Source organism: Haliaeetus leucocephalus, unplaced genomic scaffold, assembly GCF_000737465.1.
Source record: "Haliaeetus leucocephalus isolate CR32 unplaced genomic scaffold, Haliaeetus_leucocephalus-4.0 Scaffold1, whole genome shotgun sequence".
Taxonomy (NCBI): domain Eukaryota; kingdom Metazoa; phylum Chordata; class Aves; order Accipitriformes; family Accipitridae; genus Haliaeetus; species Haliaeetus leucocephalus.
The window spans coordinates 18,461,912-18,477,793 of record NW_010972437.1 but is presented as its reverse complement, the minus strand read 5'-3'; the positions used below and the strand labels follow the sequence as shown (position 1 = coordinate 18,477,793).

At 53.1% G+C, this 15,882-nt stretch overlaps 1 protein-coding gene across 1 annotated transcript; it reads left to right on the top strand.

The window, feature by feature from the left end:
• Positions 1-3,034: 3,034 nt before the first annotated feature.
• Positions 3,035-7,591, top strand: IGFBP2 (insulin-like growth factor binding protein 2, 36kDa). The gene is made up of 3 exons (XM_010568363.1): positions 3,035-3,259; positions 4,739-4,879; positions 7,129-7,591. Exons 1-3 carry the CDS (start codon positions 3,128-3,130, stop codon positions 7,294-7,296), a joined length of 441 nt encoding a protein of 146 aa, XP_010566665.1. The 5' UTR covers positions 3,035-3,127; the 3' UTR covers positions 7,297-7,591.
• Positions 7,592-15,882: the final 8,291 nt, after the last annotated feature.

Genomic DNA, 15,882 nt, shown 5'->3' with positions numbered 1-15,882 from the left:
GGTCAGGAGAGCTCCTCCTTAGAGCAGCAGTGGATTTGGGAGAGGGAAAAGCTGTGATGGGGCTCTGGTATCAGCCCCAGGTGGATCAGTCCAGCTTGGCAGCAGGGTGAAGGTATAGCTCACCGTGGCTGGCTTGGCCTTGGAGAGAAGAGCTCGCAGTCGATAGCAGCTAGACCTTCCTGGCCTCTGCTCCAGGCTTGCTCCTGTGATGATGCCCAGGGAGCCAAGACCAATCTCCCCTGTCCCTGGGTGTGTTCATGCACATGGGCTTGCACACTCTGCTCCCATCAGTGGTTTTCTTTGGGCTGATATTTGTTAGCATTGGAAAGTGAGAAAAATGAGCGAAAATATTATCAGAAGCAGGTTTTGTGAATGAATCAGCCGACAAGAGGCTTACCAGCTCGCCTTCATTTACTAGCACAGTGCTTATTTGGGCAGATGTCTATATATTTTAGTTGGAGGCAGGAAGGAGCGAGAATCGATGGGGGAAGGCGCCGCTTCCAGTTCGCTGCTTTTCCATCAGTTTGTACCATTGGTTTTCTGAATTAAGCAGGGCACTTCAACGTGTCTGAGATGCTGCCCTGCTGCTGCGCTGGTTCTGCTGTTGTTGACAGCTTGGTGGGACACCAAGGAGAGGAGCACAAAAGACGTTGGAAGGCTAAAGCCCTCCCGAGCAGCTCGTTGAGGATCAGAGTCTGGCCAGCATTGCCCGTCTCTTGCATGGTGCTTTTTCATTTGATCCTGTCTGAAGGCGGCCTCATGGCCTTCTCTTGTCTCACTATGTGTTTCTAATTAACGGGGAGACTGGTGTATAAACAGAAGATTCCTGCTCAAAATATTCCTTGTCCAGCTCCTAGGATGACAGCCAGACGGCAATCGCCAGGCAGCAGCCCAGACTTTGAGCTCGCCCATCTGGCTATCAAACCTGGTCCCAGTTCTCATCTGGAACCAGTATTGAGGAAAGTCATGGACTATGCCAGATTGGTTTTGCCCCGTGTTTGCTTTTCAGTTGCTACCTAAGCAGCTAAAAACCTGCAGACCAAACGCATCTAGTATTTCTGGGAAGTGGGACGATCCCGGTATTGGGAGATTTGAGGCCAAAATGGTGAGGAAGTTCAAAAAGATACTGGACAAATCCATTGAGGGATGGGTCTGTTGGTGGCTTTTAAATCCTGTAGGTCAGATACACTCTCCAGCCATGTAAGTGCTTTTCCTGCCGGTCTGCAGCACGGATTGGGAATGGTCCTTCTGATGTGTATACCCAAGCAGCTGCTGATGGTCTCTTGTGGATGGCATGCTGGGCTGGGGTGGCTCTTTGATCCAGCCCACTTGAGCCGTTCTCTTGCCATCAGTCTGCAGGCAGCCACACATTTGCTGAGGAAGTTCAGACAAAACTCTTCTTGCAGTTTCTCTTGTGTGAGCCTGGGGTTGTAACACCTGAAAAGAGCTTGAAAAGCTGTGGCAGAAATAAAACACTTACTATTATGCTTTTTCACACTCTGTCATGACAGTAGAGCTATGCCCTGATAAAACATGCAGCTTCTGAAAAGGAAATGTTAAAATCTGTAAATGCTCTCCGTGCTTGGTCTTTCAAGAAGCAGGAGAGCGCCATAAATTAAGCATTGTTACACAAGCTAAAGCATTGCTTGCCCTCTGTTGTGCACAGTTTGATGTAATTTCTTTACTTCTGTATAAGTGCCTGAGTTCCGGAGTGCTGGAAAGCTGAAATCAGAGGTGCCAGAGAGAATGCTGATGTTGGGAGGCTGGGTGCTACCGTTCCTCTTTGGCCTATGCTAAAAGACATCTACGTTTGCCACCATTGTAGGACCAGAGTGGCCTAGTCTGTCACTGGTGTGGAACCTGGGGAGCTGCTAAAGAGCTCCTATAAACAGAGATAGATAGAGAGACATACTTGGCCTGGGTTATTGTGGTGAGAGGTGATGTGTGTGCATGGGTTGAATCAAAATTTGGGCTGGAAAGGACCTCTGGAGGTCTTGGTCCAAGCCCCTGCTTAAAGCAGGGCCAGCTTCAATGTTAGATCCAGCTACAGTGTTAAATGTGCTTGCTCAGCCAGATCAGACCAAGCACCGAGGAGGAGTCGGCTGTCACCTTCTGGGCTTCTGGAGCAAGCAGGAGGAATTGAGATCTGTCCTCATTGCCACCGCAAAGTCCAAAGGGACTGGTGTCTGCAGCATCGCGACAATTGTGTCCTACTTTGGCAAGGATTGCTCTCAGAAACGGCACCCAGTGAACTGGGAAAATGAACAAAGCAGAGTGTGGAGGAGGTGAAAAAATTCCAGTGTTTATCCCCAGATTTCTGCTAACTCATTTTGAAATGGCTGAGTTAGCTGGGGGCCATGTGGCTTGCAGCAGTGGCAGAGTTGGGCCCAGGACACGTGGGACTGTTCCACGGTCAGCAGAAGTGGGCAAATGCAGAAGTAGGTAGAAGCTAGATGAGTAATGTGCTGTATGACAAACGATGTGAAAGACGATACGGCAAGGACGATCACTGAAATGGCAGGATCTCTGAGGGAAATTAGGGTGGCCATAAAACAGAGACAAGGTATTTTTGAAAGCAGGCCTGAGAATTTATTTTAGCACATTAATATTGAGTAAGTATTCCTGGAGATACTCTGGGGGATGATAGATGGACTCAAGGTATTGTTACTAATCACTGTGGTTTTAAGTTTTGGAGCCGAAGTACGCTTGGCATCCCTAACCCAACTGGACTTCTGATGGGAAAATTACATTCTTCGGGAAGTAATTTAGAAGGTCAAAGAAAAACCAGAAAGAACTTCTCCAGCAGCGATTTCCCCTGCTCTCTAAACTGTCTTTTAGTGTGGTAATAACTCCAGAATGAAAGGATCTATTCTCACCTTCCAGATGAAAGGGCTAATGCAATTTAAAATTTTTGCATGCAAAGATTTTATGGCTTGGTAACCGGCCATGCTTGAAAGCGATCCAGGATGGGATGAACATGTGAGAGAGCACCTGGCTGAGCTTGACCCTTTCCTTGTCTGCCCTGTCTCCTGCAGATAATGGTGATGACCGGTCCGAGAGCATCCTTGCCGAGAACCATGTGGATGGCACCGCAGGGATCCTGAGTGGAGCCGGTGGGAGGAAGCCCATGAAGACAGGCATGAAGGAGCTGGCGGTTATGAGGGAGAAGGTGAACGAGCAGCAGCGGCAGATGGGCAAAGTCGGCAAGCCCCATCACAACCACGAGGACTCAAAGAAGTCACGGCTGTCGACGGGCAGGGTGAGAGGGCAGGGGGGCGTGGGGAGCTAATGGAGGCAGCTGTGGGCTCGCCAGGAAACACTGAACACAAAGCCTTAGTGACATCTGCAACAAACTGTCTTAGGAAAAAAAAAAAAAGAAAGAGAAAGAAAAAGGGGGGAGAAGAAAAAAAGGAAAAGCAAATGTTTGCTTTGGCCTGAAGCTGGGGCTGAACACACCATCTGATGAACTTTGATGTGCTGGCGAGGAGGTGTTATTTTCATTGCAGCTTCACCTCCTGACGGCAGGGCTGGGGAAGGGGGGTCCTGCTGGCTTGACACCTACCTCTGCAGGGGTGTGAGCGTGCCCTTTGCCCACGGACCAGCTTTCTCACACCCTTTTTCCAGAAGCGAGTGCCAGGGGTGGCCCAAGGGGATTTGGGGGGGGGGGCTGCCTGCCTGCTGCAGGGTAGCACCAGTCCAGGTTGAGGGGGAAGCCCAGAGGCCCCGAGGATGGGCTGTGGGGCTGTCACATAGCAGGGAGAGCGACTGGAGTCTTCCCTGCCTCTTCTCGCTCTCTGTCCTCCAGTCCTTGGCCGTGGTTTCCCTCTAGTGGGCAGCTTGGTCAAGGCAGCTAGATGGGATGGGGATGGAAAGCCACCCCAAAAGGTCCATAATACATATCTCTATGTATAAGGTATACATATAATACATATAAGGTATTTATATCTGGGGAGCGTAGAGACGGAAAGGGGCTTTAAAAGAGAGCCCTCATCCCCTCCAAGAACAGGCAAAGGTTCAAAATAAGGTGCGGGCACCATCAACTTAGAGAGCTCCCACACTGCTGCTGCTCCTTCGGGGGGAAAAACACCCAGCAACTGCAAAAGCGGAGAGGTGTGGACTCGCTTTGGCTCACATCAGACATAATTCAACCAGACGGCCTTGGCTGGGTGTCCTGGCTTGGGGCTGCTGTGGAGCAAGAGGGATGCCTCCAGAGGCTGCCTTTGCTGGGCGCTCGCATTCCCAGGGCGTCCCCTCCACTCCCATGGGGTCTCACATGCTTTGTGTTGCACTTCTGGGCCAAAACTGCATCACAGGTGTGGGAACTGGGCTATGCTCACGGAAACCCTCCTGGTCTGTCTGGATTAGTCCTGCTTCGTATCACTTGTCACCACCAGTGGGACCCATGGGAGCATCTGTGAGGCTTCTCCTCCTCTGTGTCTCCAGGGCCTGTGACCTGATGTCATGTTGGCTCTTGGCCACGTGAGACATATGGGAGAGATGTGCATGTCTCACTATGTGGATCTCCACACATCGGCATGTGTGGACATGCAGCACTCTGATTTTGGCTGCCTGCAGGTGAAGTCGGCAGTGGGACCCAGTAGCAAACCTGTGTCACGAGGAGGTGCACACAGGTGTTCATCCCTACTGGTGTTTCTGCTGTCCAAAGTGTTGACATTGAATGGTCTTATTGCCCTGATTTTTTTTTTGTTTTGTTTTCTGCTTCCTGGGCTCTTTGCAGACCCCTTGTCAGCAGGAGCTGGATCAGGTCCTGGAACGCATCTCCACTATGCGGCTGCCAGATGAGCGAGGTCCCCTGGAGCACCTCTACTCCCTCCACATCCCCAACTGCGACAAGCACGGCTTGTACAATCTCAAACAGGTAAGTGGGGAGAGCCAGAGCCCTGGGGCTGGCTGCACTCGCAGCAGCAGCCGTCGGCTCAGCGTGCGTCCCCACCATGTGCAGCCACAGAGGACATGCACAGCTCAGGGCTGGGCTGATGTCACGCACATGGTGCGAGGTGTGGGGTAAACAGCAAATATCACATATGGCATGGACAGGTTTAGTAACACCCAGGTGCATCTGCAGCCATGGGTTAGCAAGTGGGGATGCAAGACCCGTTTCCACATGTGGCTGTGGGCACCCCAGAGATGGAGAATCTGTTTAGTTCAGAGTCCCTTCTTCCCTGCGAGAGCTGCTTATCTGTCCAGGTCTATTTTCATGTGCTTTGAGCCAGGTCTTGTCCTGGCTGGGCCCTGCTAGAGGGGAGAAGCAGGGAGGGGCTGAATGCTGGCCAGTCTTGCAGGTGAAGCAGAAAGCACTGCTCCTGGGGTCAGGAAGGTTTCTAGCACACTTTACTGGTTTTCCTCCACAAATCGAGGCTGGTCCTACAGCTCCAGGAGGCATTCCTTCCAGGCAAGGTGGGTGTTGGGGTGCAGCATGCTTCTGAAAGTATTTATGGGACCCAAAAGGACTCAAATGACTCAATGTGTGTCTGAATTCCGCCTTCTTGACTTCATTCATGCAAAACCAGCAGGTGTCAGCAGATGAGGCATGGGGAAAAAAATACGAGGGAAAACCTCTTAGGCAGCAAAACACCAGCTTGTCCAGGGTTGACTGGCAGCTATGGGTGAATAGTACCTGGATATGAGCACCCCTTATAGCCATGTGTAGCTGAGCCTTTGGAGGGGACCCCAGAAAACCTGCTGTTTTCATGGCTAAGCCTTTTTCTCAGGGCTACTTCTACACCTTGATCAGGAGCATTAAAAAAAAAAAAAGTAGGATGCTCTGAGATAATCTCCCTCCATCCCTTCTCTTCCCTGTCCCACCTGGACCCTTGCCCTCCACCTCCCCCTGAAGAGCTCCATGGGCTGGCTGGATCCCCCAGCATGAGCACACTTGGAAGGAGTGGATGGAGCAGAGCTGGCGAATTCCCCATAAGGAGATGAGCTGTGTCTGGGGAACTAGCCTGCACAATGCAATGATGCATTGTGTGCTACAAAAGAAGAGTCTCTGCTGCTCTTGTACCTGGGAAACAAGTTAGCCTGCACTGAAGGGTGCAGACAGGTGACACACTGGTCACTGCTGCAGAAAAAGAGAGGGGACAAAAACTGCTTTCTCTTCTTCCCCCACCCCCTGCCCTGGTTAAGGGCAAACAAGGCAAATGTGAAGTGATACCCATTTCCCTCTATCTGGGTTTCCAGAGTTGAGCATCAGCTCCTTTTCGTTTGCTGGAAAGCAGATGCCAACAAAAGCATTCCCAGTTGCTCCCAGCTCCTGTGGGCCAGTGCTCGGGTGGAGGGTGCCTGGATGCACTCTCCTGCTGGGGAGGCTTTTTCTTTCTCTTTTTGTGGTTTTTATTCCCATGAACAAGGCTGCATTTTGACCTCAGTCCAGCTGCAGAAAATGGCTTGAATTCAGCTTTACTGAGTGCATGCGGAGACTGGCCTGCTGGAGTAACCTCTGCGTCTCCCGCTACACTCTGTTCAGAGACATATCTGCTGGGGATGGAGGGATGAGCTTCAGGTTCAAAGTGCCTGCAGCCCTTCCAGGGCAAGAAACTTCCCTCTAACCAGACCAGGCTGGGGGGGACAGAGTCCAGGTCCAGATGCACCATGGTCCTTACCTCTGTTCTGAGACAGAGTGAAAGCCTGTTTGGAAACATGTTTGTGTCTGGCTGTGGGAGCCTTGCTCTCATGTTTCAGTTTGTTTAGCCCAAGTGGCAGGTGAGAAGAAGCTTACACAGCTCTTCTGTCAGTCTGTCTCATCCCTCTTCCCCCAGGGATTTTTGACTCTATGGATGCTTTCATCCACAGTTGACAGAGCGCGACGCATCTCAGGGACAGTTGTCCTCGTGGTTCATTAAAATCGTCTTCTTGTCCCTGGCGCAGCCCCTGGGAGAAGAGGTCCAGCCCTCAGCCTGGACTGCTGGAGCAGTGGTGCTGGTACAGCACAAACCCTGGGGTGTCTGAGTACAGAATCCCTGAATCTTGCCTAAATCTAAACTAGTGCCAAATTGCTGGAGAAACCCCAGCTCTCCCTGTGTTTGGGCTTTGGGTTGGTGGGGCTGGGAAGCAGGTTTTGTCCCCCTATTTCCTCAGCTGATGCCTGCCCTGTCCCTCTCCATGCAGTGCAAGATGTCGGTGAACGGGCAGCGTGGCGAGTGCTGGTGCGTGGACCCCATCCACGGGAAGGTGATCCAGGGTGCACCCACCATCCGCGGGGATCCTGAGTGCCACCTCTTCTACACAGCCCATGAGCAGGAGGACCGGGGAGCACATGCCCTGCGGAGCCAGTAGACGGACGTGATCCTGCTCGCTGGAGGCGGCTTGCCGTGGCCCCAGTGCTGGATTTTACATGGGTTTCAGCATGTCTCTTTAGGCTCTGGAAGAGACTAGGGTTGGGTCCTGTGTGCTGCCCTCCTCCCCTGCTGCCCAGCTCCTGGGGAGGGGAGGGATAACAGGAGGGGAAGGGCGGTGGGGGGGTTGCAAGGAGAAGGGACTGCTTTCCTATAGTCTTTCACCCAACGTAAGCCAGAGAACTGGTGTTTTTTGCTCCTCGCCCCGCAGCCTTGCCCTCCCTGCTGCTTCGCGGCATCTTCCTTACACCCTCCAGCACAGAGCGCCGTGTGCTCCCCGACACCTCCTGGGGACGAAACCCCTTGCCATGGGCAGGAGTGGGACAAAAAAACAAAGGAAAAACCCCACCCTTTCCCCCTCTTTCCCTCCCTTCCCCAAGACCAAAGACTGTAAATACTGTCGCCTGCCTCTTGCGTCCTGCCGGTCCCCTGCGCCCCAGCCCAGCCATCGGTCCTGGCATGGGATGCGGTGTGGGAGGGAGGGAAGGAGGAAAGTCCCTGGCTTCCCAGCTGGAACATGCTGGTGCGGTTGGGATGCATCCCCCAAGGAGGCATTAGTGAGGGAAAGGGCCAAGGATGAGACAGCTCCCCCCACCCCAAAACACCCCTGTGTGCTTCCCTTCCTAGCTGTGGGGCACAGCCAGCCTCACAGGGACCCGGTTCCAGCCGCTGGTCTGGGAGGAGGGGGCCTTTGGGTGATGGCGAAGCTAAATGCTTGATTTACTAGGGGATTTAAAGGGCTATTGCCCAGTATTTCTTAGGAACAGCTTATGCTGAAGGAGCTAAAGTGAACTTGCTGGGGCTGGGTGGAAGGATGCCTGTGTAGATTTAGAATAACAAGCCAGAGAGTCTCTCTTTCTCTCTCTCTCTGTCTCTCTCTCTCACACATTCATTCTTTCTTTGTTTCTAGATAAGAAAAAACCCATCTAAAACCTGCACTCCCAAGCAGCTGCCCTTGTCCCTCCATTTTTGCTTGGGACTGGAGTAAGCATCTGCTATTCAACACACACTTTTTCTTTTTTTTTGTAAGTGAATTACAGTATATATCTTGCTTTGTAAAGGCCCTGACACACACGCACCCCTCTGCCCACACACACATTTGTATAGATTAAATCCAAGCGATTCCAGGCGCTCTGAGGAGAGATGTCTCTGCTGTTATTTCACCTGTTGATTTCTTTCTGTACAGAACACACCGAAGCTGAGAATAAATAACTTCCCCATCGCCTAAGCAAGGAGATTTTATTATTTTCTACCCCCCCCTTTTTTTTTAATATGGATACCATTTGCAGAGCAATTGCAAAAATCCTCTCCTTACAGAAAAAGCCTCAGGTTTTCCTTAAATGAAATTAAGGGGGGTGGGGGGGGGGGGAAGTAAAGCATCTCCCAGTTTCTGGAAATGCTTCTGAGTAGCAAACAGCCTCCAGATCCCAGGTTGTCTGCAGGGTTAGGTTGAATAGGATGGAGGAAGCGGTTTCATTGGTGAGTGTGGGTGCTGGCTGGGAGCACCCTGTGCCTGCATGGTGGGGGCCAGGCAGGAAAGCTACCTGACCGTGGCCTGCAGGGATGGGACCAGACCCTGGAGACTGCCAGCACGCCCCAGAAACACCAAATGGTGCTGCAGAAACATCACATCGGTGTCCCTACTGCTGATACCCCCTCATCTGAGGACTTTGGTCCAGAGAAGGAAAAGCAAAAAGCCCAATGGGCTCTGGGGGAAGGGGAGCTCTGGAGATTTTTTTGCCCTCCTCCTCCCCCTTCTTGGCCCCACATTTCAGATCTCAAGTGGGATGGGCACAGGTGGTCTCTGCAAATTAAGCCCTTTGCACATGACTTTGGATGTGGTAGTGGAGGAGATAGGGAAAGAACCCCCTTTGGAAAGTCAGGGGTGGGGGTGTGTACATGTGGATGTGTATGAGAGGGAGTGAGAGTGCATGAGAGAGAGAGAAAACACACCTGCATGCAAAGCCAAGTAACTGTAAAAATTATGCTACCTGTTTTCTGTTAACATCTGAGGGTGTTCTGCTTTTTCATGTAAACCTTGCACATGCTGGCTCTCATCTGCAGTTTGTACTTTTTGGTTTGTTTAGGAATCAGGAAGTTTTCTTTTGTGTTTTTCTTTTTTTCTTCTGGAAAAGCTGAGCTGCATAAAGTTGGAATAAATTAAATGGGATGCCAGAAAACTGTCATCTTCACCCTCCCCACTTCTCTGTTCATAGGACACATTTCTGGATGCATCACACGCAAATTTGGGCCTGTTCAGCTTTTGTGCTGGGGGTATTGTAAACACTGGGCCCAACAAGTGGCAACTGGAATTGGGCTTTTCATCGTTACTGGTCCCAGTTCTATGAGCAGGGAGGAATGGGTGTCACTTGCCCACTGGCCTGCTATGTTCCTCCTCCACACATGGTACCTTGTGAGTTTGCAAAATGCAACTGTGCCCTCAAGTTCTCTCGAATGAGTGTCTGGCCAGCACATGTGCAGAGACCCATCTCCCTGCCTGACAGCAGCTAGATTGGGTGGAAAAGGCTGGTTGTGTCCTGCTTTGCTGGGCAGAGAGGGTGGCAGCATGAATGCCCGGTCCAGGTCCAGCGTGATGCTCATGAAGCTCCCTGAGTTGCTGAGAGGCTGCATGAGAGCAGTGGTTTCCTGCTCCTTGTGCAGGGGAGCAGCTTTGCAAGGTCCCTCTTACCCGGTGCAGGGACCTCAGGGACCCTGGCAGATGCTTGGGCAAAGGCTACAGGAAGAAGGGAGCTCTGCTCTTTCCAGCTTCCCAACCTTGGTATTTCAGGGGCTTCTTGAGTTAGCAGTTGCATCTGACTGTGCTGTTTGTTAGCCGGCAGATGGGCCTGTTCTCCATGAACATGTTCTCCCTGTCATCCAGGGTCCTTTAAGCATCTCGCTATGGTTCTGGTCTCGTCTGCACCCCATGCAAAGAGTTCCTTGGCTGAGCGGGGCACTGCAGGGAGAAAACCTCCATGGGTTTCTATGGAGGAACCTTCCAAGGGCTCTCCCCTTTGCTTGCTCAAGGAGAGAAAAATTTGAGCCAGCTGAAAAGCTAGCCTTAGTGTTTTCATGCGAAGCGTTTGCCCAGAACAGGCTGCTGGGAAGGTGCAGGGGGGCCTGGGCTGCGTGTGGGATCAGGGCTTGGCTGAGCTGCTCAATTCACGGGGCTGTGGAGGCAGGTCCCTTGAAGGTCCTGCACCTTCTCCCAAGGTGAGAGGTGCTGCCTAAGGGAGCATGATGGCACAGCTCAGTGCTTGGAGCACCATGGGGAGGCAAAGAACAATAATAATAAAAAACCCACCAACGCACACTGCATTCAACTGCAGCCTTGAAGGAGGCCCTGTGTGGCCCCTGACTACCAGCATTCAGGTAACTGCGGTTTCCCTTTGCCTTCCCCAAAGGAAGGCAAAACCACCGGGCTGCTTCCCCATTTGTTTTTTCCTACCCTGTGCCAGGATGTTGAGTGGGATCGACACATGCTGACGGGCTGGGCAGTGGTGGGGAGCACCACGAAACTGTATGGGGACAGGAGCCAGTGAGTGCATGGGGCTGCAGGGAAGCGGGTGGGGGGGGGAAACAGGCAAGCTGGAGGGTGGGATATAAGCTGGAGAACATGAGAAAAGCAGCAAAATTAACATTTAATACCATCCTGGTTTGTGCCCCTGGGGAGAGCTGAAGGCTGCTCAGGAGATACCGTGGGATGTATGCCAGTAGCACTGTGGGGCATGAGGATGCTCCAAGCCAGGTGCTGCCCAGGGAGGGCTGAGGGTGGCAGAGGTGCCAGAGCCCAGCCATGCCTGGGGCCATGCTCCTGAGTCAAAAGCCTGAAGGGGACAGGAGCCCTCAGCCCAGCAAAGGGGCTTGCAGACAGCCAGGCTCCTTGCAGAGCAGCAGAGACACAGCAGTAAGGCAAGGGGAGCAAAGAGCTTCTGGTTCGGTTGCCCCAGGGTTGCAATGCAGCCTTGAAGGCTGCATGTGTGTGTGATGGGTGTCACTGCTTGGATCCTGGCTCTGGGATTTCTTCTGGGCTACCTTTGTGCCTCCTGTACTCTAGGTAATCAGGTGTGCGGTCGGGCATCGGGGCCTGGCCAGCAGCATGCAGGGTACTAGCCGAAACCCCAGCAGCTCTGGTGTACACACACAAAACTATCTACGCTAGCAAACTACAATTTTAGTATAGCAGAAAAACCGTGCACTAGTATAATATAAACAATATAATTAGTGTAAGACTGTATCTATGTCCAGCTATAGCTATCTATATACATGAGTATAGCTATAGCTTGTGGATAGGAGGACTACGACCTACTAGCCCACTAGCTGGGGGTAAAAAAAAAAAAAAAAACCACTAACCTTTTGGGTGGAAAGCCTATTTTCAGTGCCTGTGTGGCTGAAAGCAGCAGCAACGCCTCCTTCGCCAGCAGCGCAGGCAGCGCCGTCAGGCTCAGCGCGCCGCCTGGTGCTGCCGTGCGGCTCCTGCACTGGGGGGTGCCCGGGGGGAGCGGGGCCAGCCTCCTGGGGTGGCATGGGGGGGGAATGGGGTGCCAACAGGGTGGGGAATACGTTTCGGCACACTCCTGGCCAAAGAAGACGTTTTGCGTCGCAGCCTGCTCTGGGCACATGGGGTGATGCTGGCAGCGGGGGCAGATGGAGGGGATGGGGGGCACAGGAGGAGGGACGTAAGGGGGGCTGTGGGAGGATGAAGGGTGATGGTTGTGTGGGTGGAGGGGGAGGCCAGATCCGGCATCAGGGGGGACACGGGGCAGTGGGAAGGGTCACTGAGGGCTGCCACGAGGCATCTGAGGACCACGGTCTGGCTGGGCTGCGCAGGGATGTTCCTGCACGCTGGGACAAATCTCCCTGCTGCCCAGAGAGGTCTGAGGCTCAAACATCATGTCCGATACCAAACTGTGGGGCTCAGTTTGGGATAGCAGCTGGGGGCTCAGCATCACCAGCAGCCAGGCACTCTCCCCCACATAACCCAGTTGCCATGCCCCACTGCCACATCCATGCAAAGCAATTACTAAAATAAATAGGGCAGCTCTGCTTTACGGATGTTCTGAACTCAAGCTTGCAATTTTACCGCTGCCTTATTGCTCCGGTATCAAAAGCTCTCCTAAACCACTGCCGCCACATTACCCCATGCCCTATACCTCCCCCAGCACCCCTATGGGTCTGGCTGGGCCCCCAGGAGCACATTGCAGCCGGCCAGGGGATGCTCGGGGCCGGAGCAGCTCACTGGCTGGCCCTGGCACGCAGACGCTCCACGAGGGTCAGGCACAAGCTAACTGAATGCATAACTTTATTAAATAAATGCTTTGTCATGAGAAAAGACAAAGATCAAAGAGTAACATAAATTATAAGTTGAATAAATAGTATACAGCAATCTTCACTTTTTAATAAAATGTGAGATTTTTTTTTTTTTTAAGTACAAAATGCTAAACAGAGCATTAAGCTCTTCTTCCATTGTCAGTTTTTCACAAACTGCTTTTTTTTTTTCCCACCAGTAAGATTATGAGTATTTCTTGTTTACTGGAAAAAAAAAAAACAACAAAAACAAAACAAAAAGAAACAACAGAGCTACCGTATGTATGTAAAGCTATAAAAAGCTACCGTAAAATGTGTAGTGAGTATTGCTTAAAGATAAAAACCAGGCAGGAAACTCGGAATCTGGTGTGTTTTAACAACTGTGTTACAACGGTGGGTAACGTGCGCAGTGACGTCTGTCCCAGTGGCAGTGGCGGGGGGCTGGCGGGGCTGGGGAGGGGGGCACAGTAGGCAGGGCTCCTAGCCAGTGCCAGGACAGCGGTCTGGAAGCGAGGTGAACTGTCAGTCGTTAAATATACAATGCTCCGTTCGGGAAAAAAAAAAAATCAACAACAAAAAAAAGAACCCCAACAACAAAAAAGAGAGTTTTCATGGGGAAGGGGGAGAAAAAAGAGAAGGGGGGGAGAGAGAGCAGAGAAATAGTGCAAAATGCTCTTGTACTAGTGGTTTTCGAAGTCCACTGCAGTACAGACAAGGGGTAGCCCAGCCACCGAGCGCCGATCCCCAGGGAGATGTGGTGGAAGGGCTGTCCTGACCCCTGCGCCATCCTTGTCCTCTCCTTCCCAACCAGCATCCCGGGTACCGGCGTGGGGTCGGTGCAAAGACCATGGCCGGAGACGCCCAAGCCTCACGCCTCTCCCTGATGCACAAATTGCCAGAACTTCCCCATGTGCCTCGACCAACCCTGCTGCTCACCCAGCCCTCCCCAGCTCCCAAATCTGCCCTTTTGGTTTTCTCACCCCAAATGCTGGGTGCTGAGAACAGGAACACCTCGTCACTGCTGCCCCTGGAGGGGGACCAACCCCTCCTGAATCCGCTCGGGCTCCAACCCCAGTCCTAAATATTAGTGCAGCCTGCAAACAGCCTCATCCTGCCAGGGATGCTCAAGGGAGCGGGTGGCTGGGGGGGCTGGTCGGTGCCCCATCCCGGGAGCCAAGGTGGCTTGGCGGGGGGGCGAGCGTGGTGCAGCCCCCTCCTTGCATCCTCCTCCCCCCAGGTTGGAGGGGATAGGACAGGCAGTGCCGTCCCACTGCTGGATGTGCAGGGTGGGGAGGGAGGCTGTGCGGGATTGATTTTGGTGCTCTGGGCTCCTGGGGCCATGGCTGAGACTTGCTTTGTAGGCTGAGGTCAGGGAGGTACCCTGTGTCCCCCTCCCAGTGTCACCATGGTGGCCACGTCATGAGAACGCCACCGGGCCCTGTGAGCTGACCCTCACACTGCAAAAGCACCAGCCCCAAAAGTTAAGGTCTGTGGGGAGCTGCCATCCCTCTGCCCGCTCCCATCCTGCCCCAACGGCACGCCTCCTTTCGCTGCAGCCAAAGGCTTTCAAGTTTTGGGAAATCAAACAACAAAACAAACAAACAAATGAACAAAAAGCAAGAAAGAGGGGGAGAGAAGGGTCCTGGGGAAGGTGGTACTGGCCTATAACAGTCAGGAGGTTTTGCACGGGGACTGGCGAGCGGAGGAGACGGGAGACAGTGGTGACAATGGCGACCTGTGGCCCTTGGGGATGGCACAAGCTCCTCCTCCTCCACCTGCCCCCTTTACCCCATTCTTCACCCCACCTTCACGGCACCATTAACCCACCACCCTGGTCAAACCGACCCTGCTCCATCAGCCCTGCAGAGCCCAGAGGGGTCCCTCCCCCAGAACCTGCTGTGCTCCCCTCCAGCAACACGGGGTCACACTGCTCTGGCAGGTTTTTTTTTGGGGGGGGCAGATCTGCATTTGGTGGCACTCTCCCTTCTTTTCAGCAAGGGAAGACACCTCACCCCCAGCTCCAAACATGCCCCACCAGGTCTCCGTGGAAGTCCATTGGCAAAACTCGCCCCCGCCGCAACTCCGAGGGAAATAACTGCGGGGTGTCCAGTCCTGCCCTCGATCAGGGCAAGCGTCCTGGTGGGGGGCCCCACGGGGTGCTTGGGGGAGTGGTGCCATGCCGTGGGAGGCTATGAGGGCGCCCGACTGGTGATGGAGAGGAGTCTCCACCAGACCCCCTTGGCGTCAAATCCCCCGTGCCCCATCCCCACTGGTGGGGACCCAGTGGTGCTGCGGACCCCCTTTCCTCTCTGCTTGGCTCCGGGATGCTCAAAGGGGCTTTAAGGGTGCAAAAACCTTCCCCCTGAGATGAGCTGTGTCCTCTGACCGGCGCCAGCTGCCATCTCCAGCCATGGCAGTGGGATATGGTACCCGGCGGGTGCATGTTTGCCCACTGGGACCACAGCACCCAGACCCCACAGCTCGCTTTCCTTTCCTTCATTTCCTTTGCTGCAGGATCTCCTCCCAGCGCCAACATCCTGGAGACCCTTGTCATGGGGAAACGAGAGGCAACAGTCCCAAAAATCAAATGTAAAAATTAAAAACAACAAAAAAGTCAGGAAGGCAGCCGAGGGCTGTCCCAGCATGCCTGAGGCAGTGGGTCTCCGCGGTATGGTGGCTGCTGTCGCTCAACAAGGAGCTGGGTCCCAGGTTAAAGGTGAGAGCCCATTGCAGGATCTTACTGTAGGTTGGCAGGAATCAGCCGTGGCAATGTGAGCAGTATCCTCAATGCAAAAGGATGGAGACCAGCGTTTTCCTACCCATGGGAAAGGTTATAAACCAGCCTTAACAAAAATCCAAGACAAAACAAAGAGTAGGTTTGGGATATTTTTTCCCCTGGAGCAAACCACTTTTTTGGCTGTGAAAAAAGAAAAAAAAAATCTCCATAGTTGGTCTTCCTCGTGGCAGCAAAGGGTGATGAAGAGTTTTGGCCCCAATCCCCCTGTTCCCACATAGGGATGCTTCAGTCTGGACGGTGATGGAGTATCTGTGGGGTCAGCTGGGATGCAGCCCTTGGCGTCGGCGGGGCCCTGATCCCGCAGGCACCGATGCTCCTCTCTAACTCTGCTCCCGTGCTTAGTCCAGCAGGTTATTATTGTTTTTGGGGGGGGGCAGCATCTCTCCCTGCTTACAGTTAAGCCCTCCAGATTGCAGGTTTTGA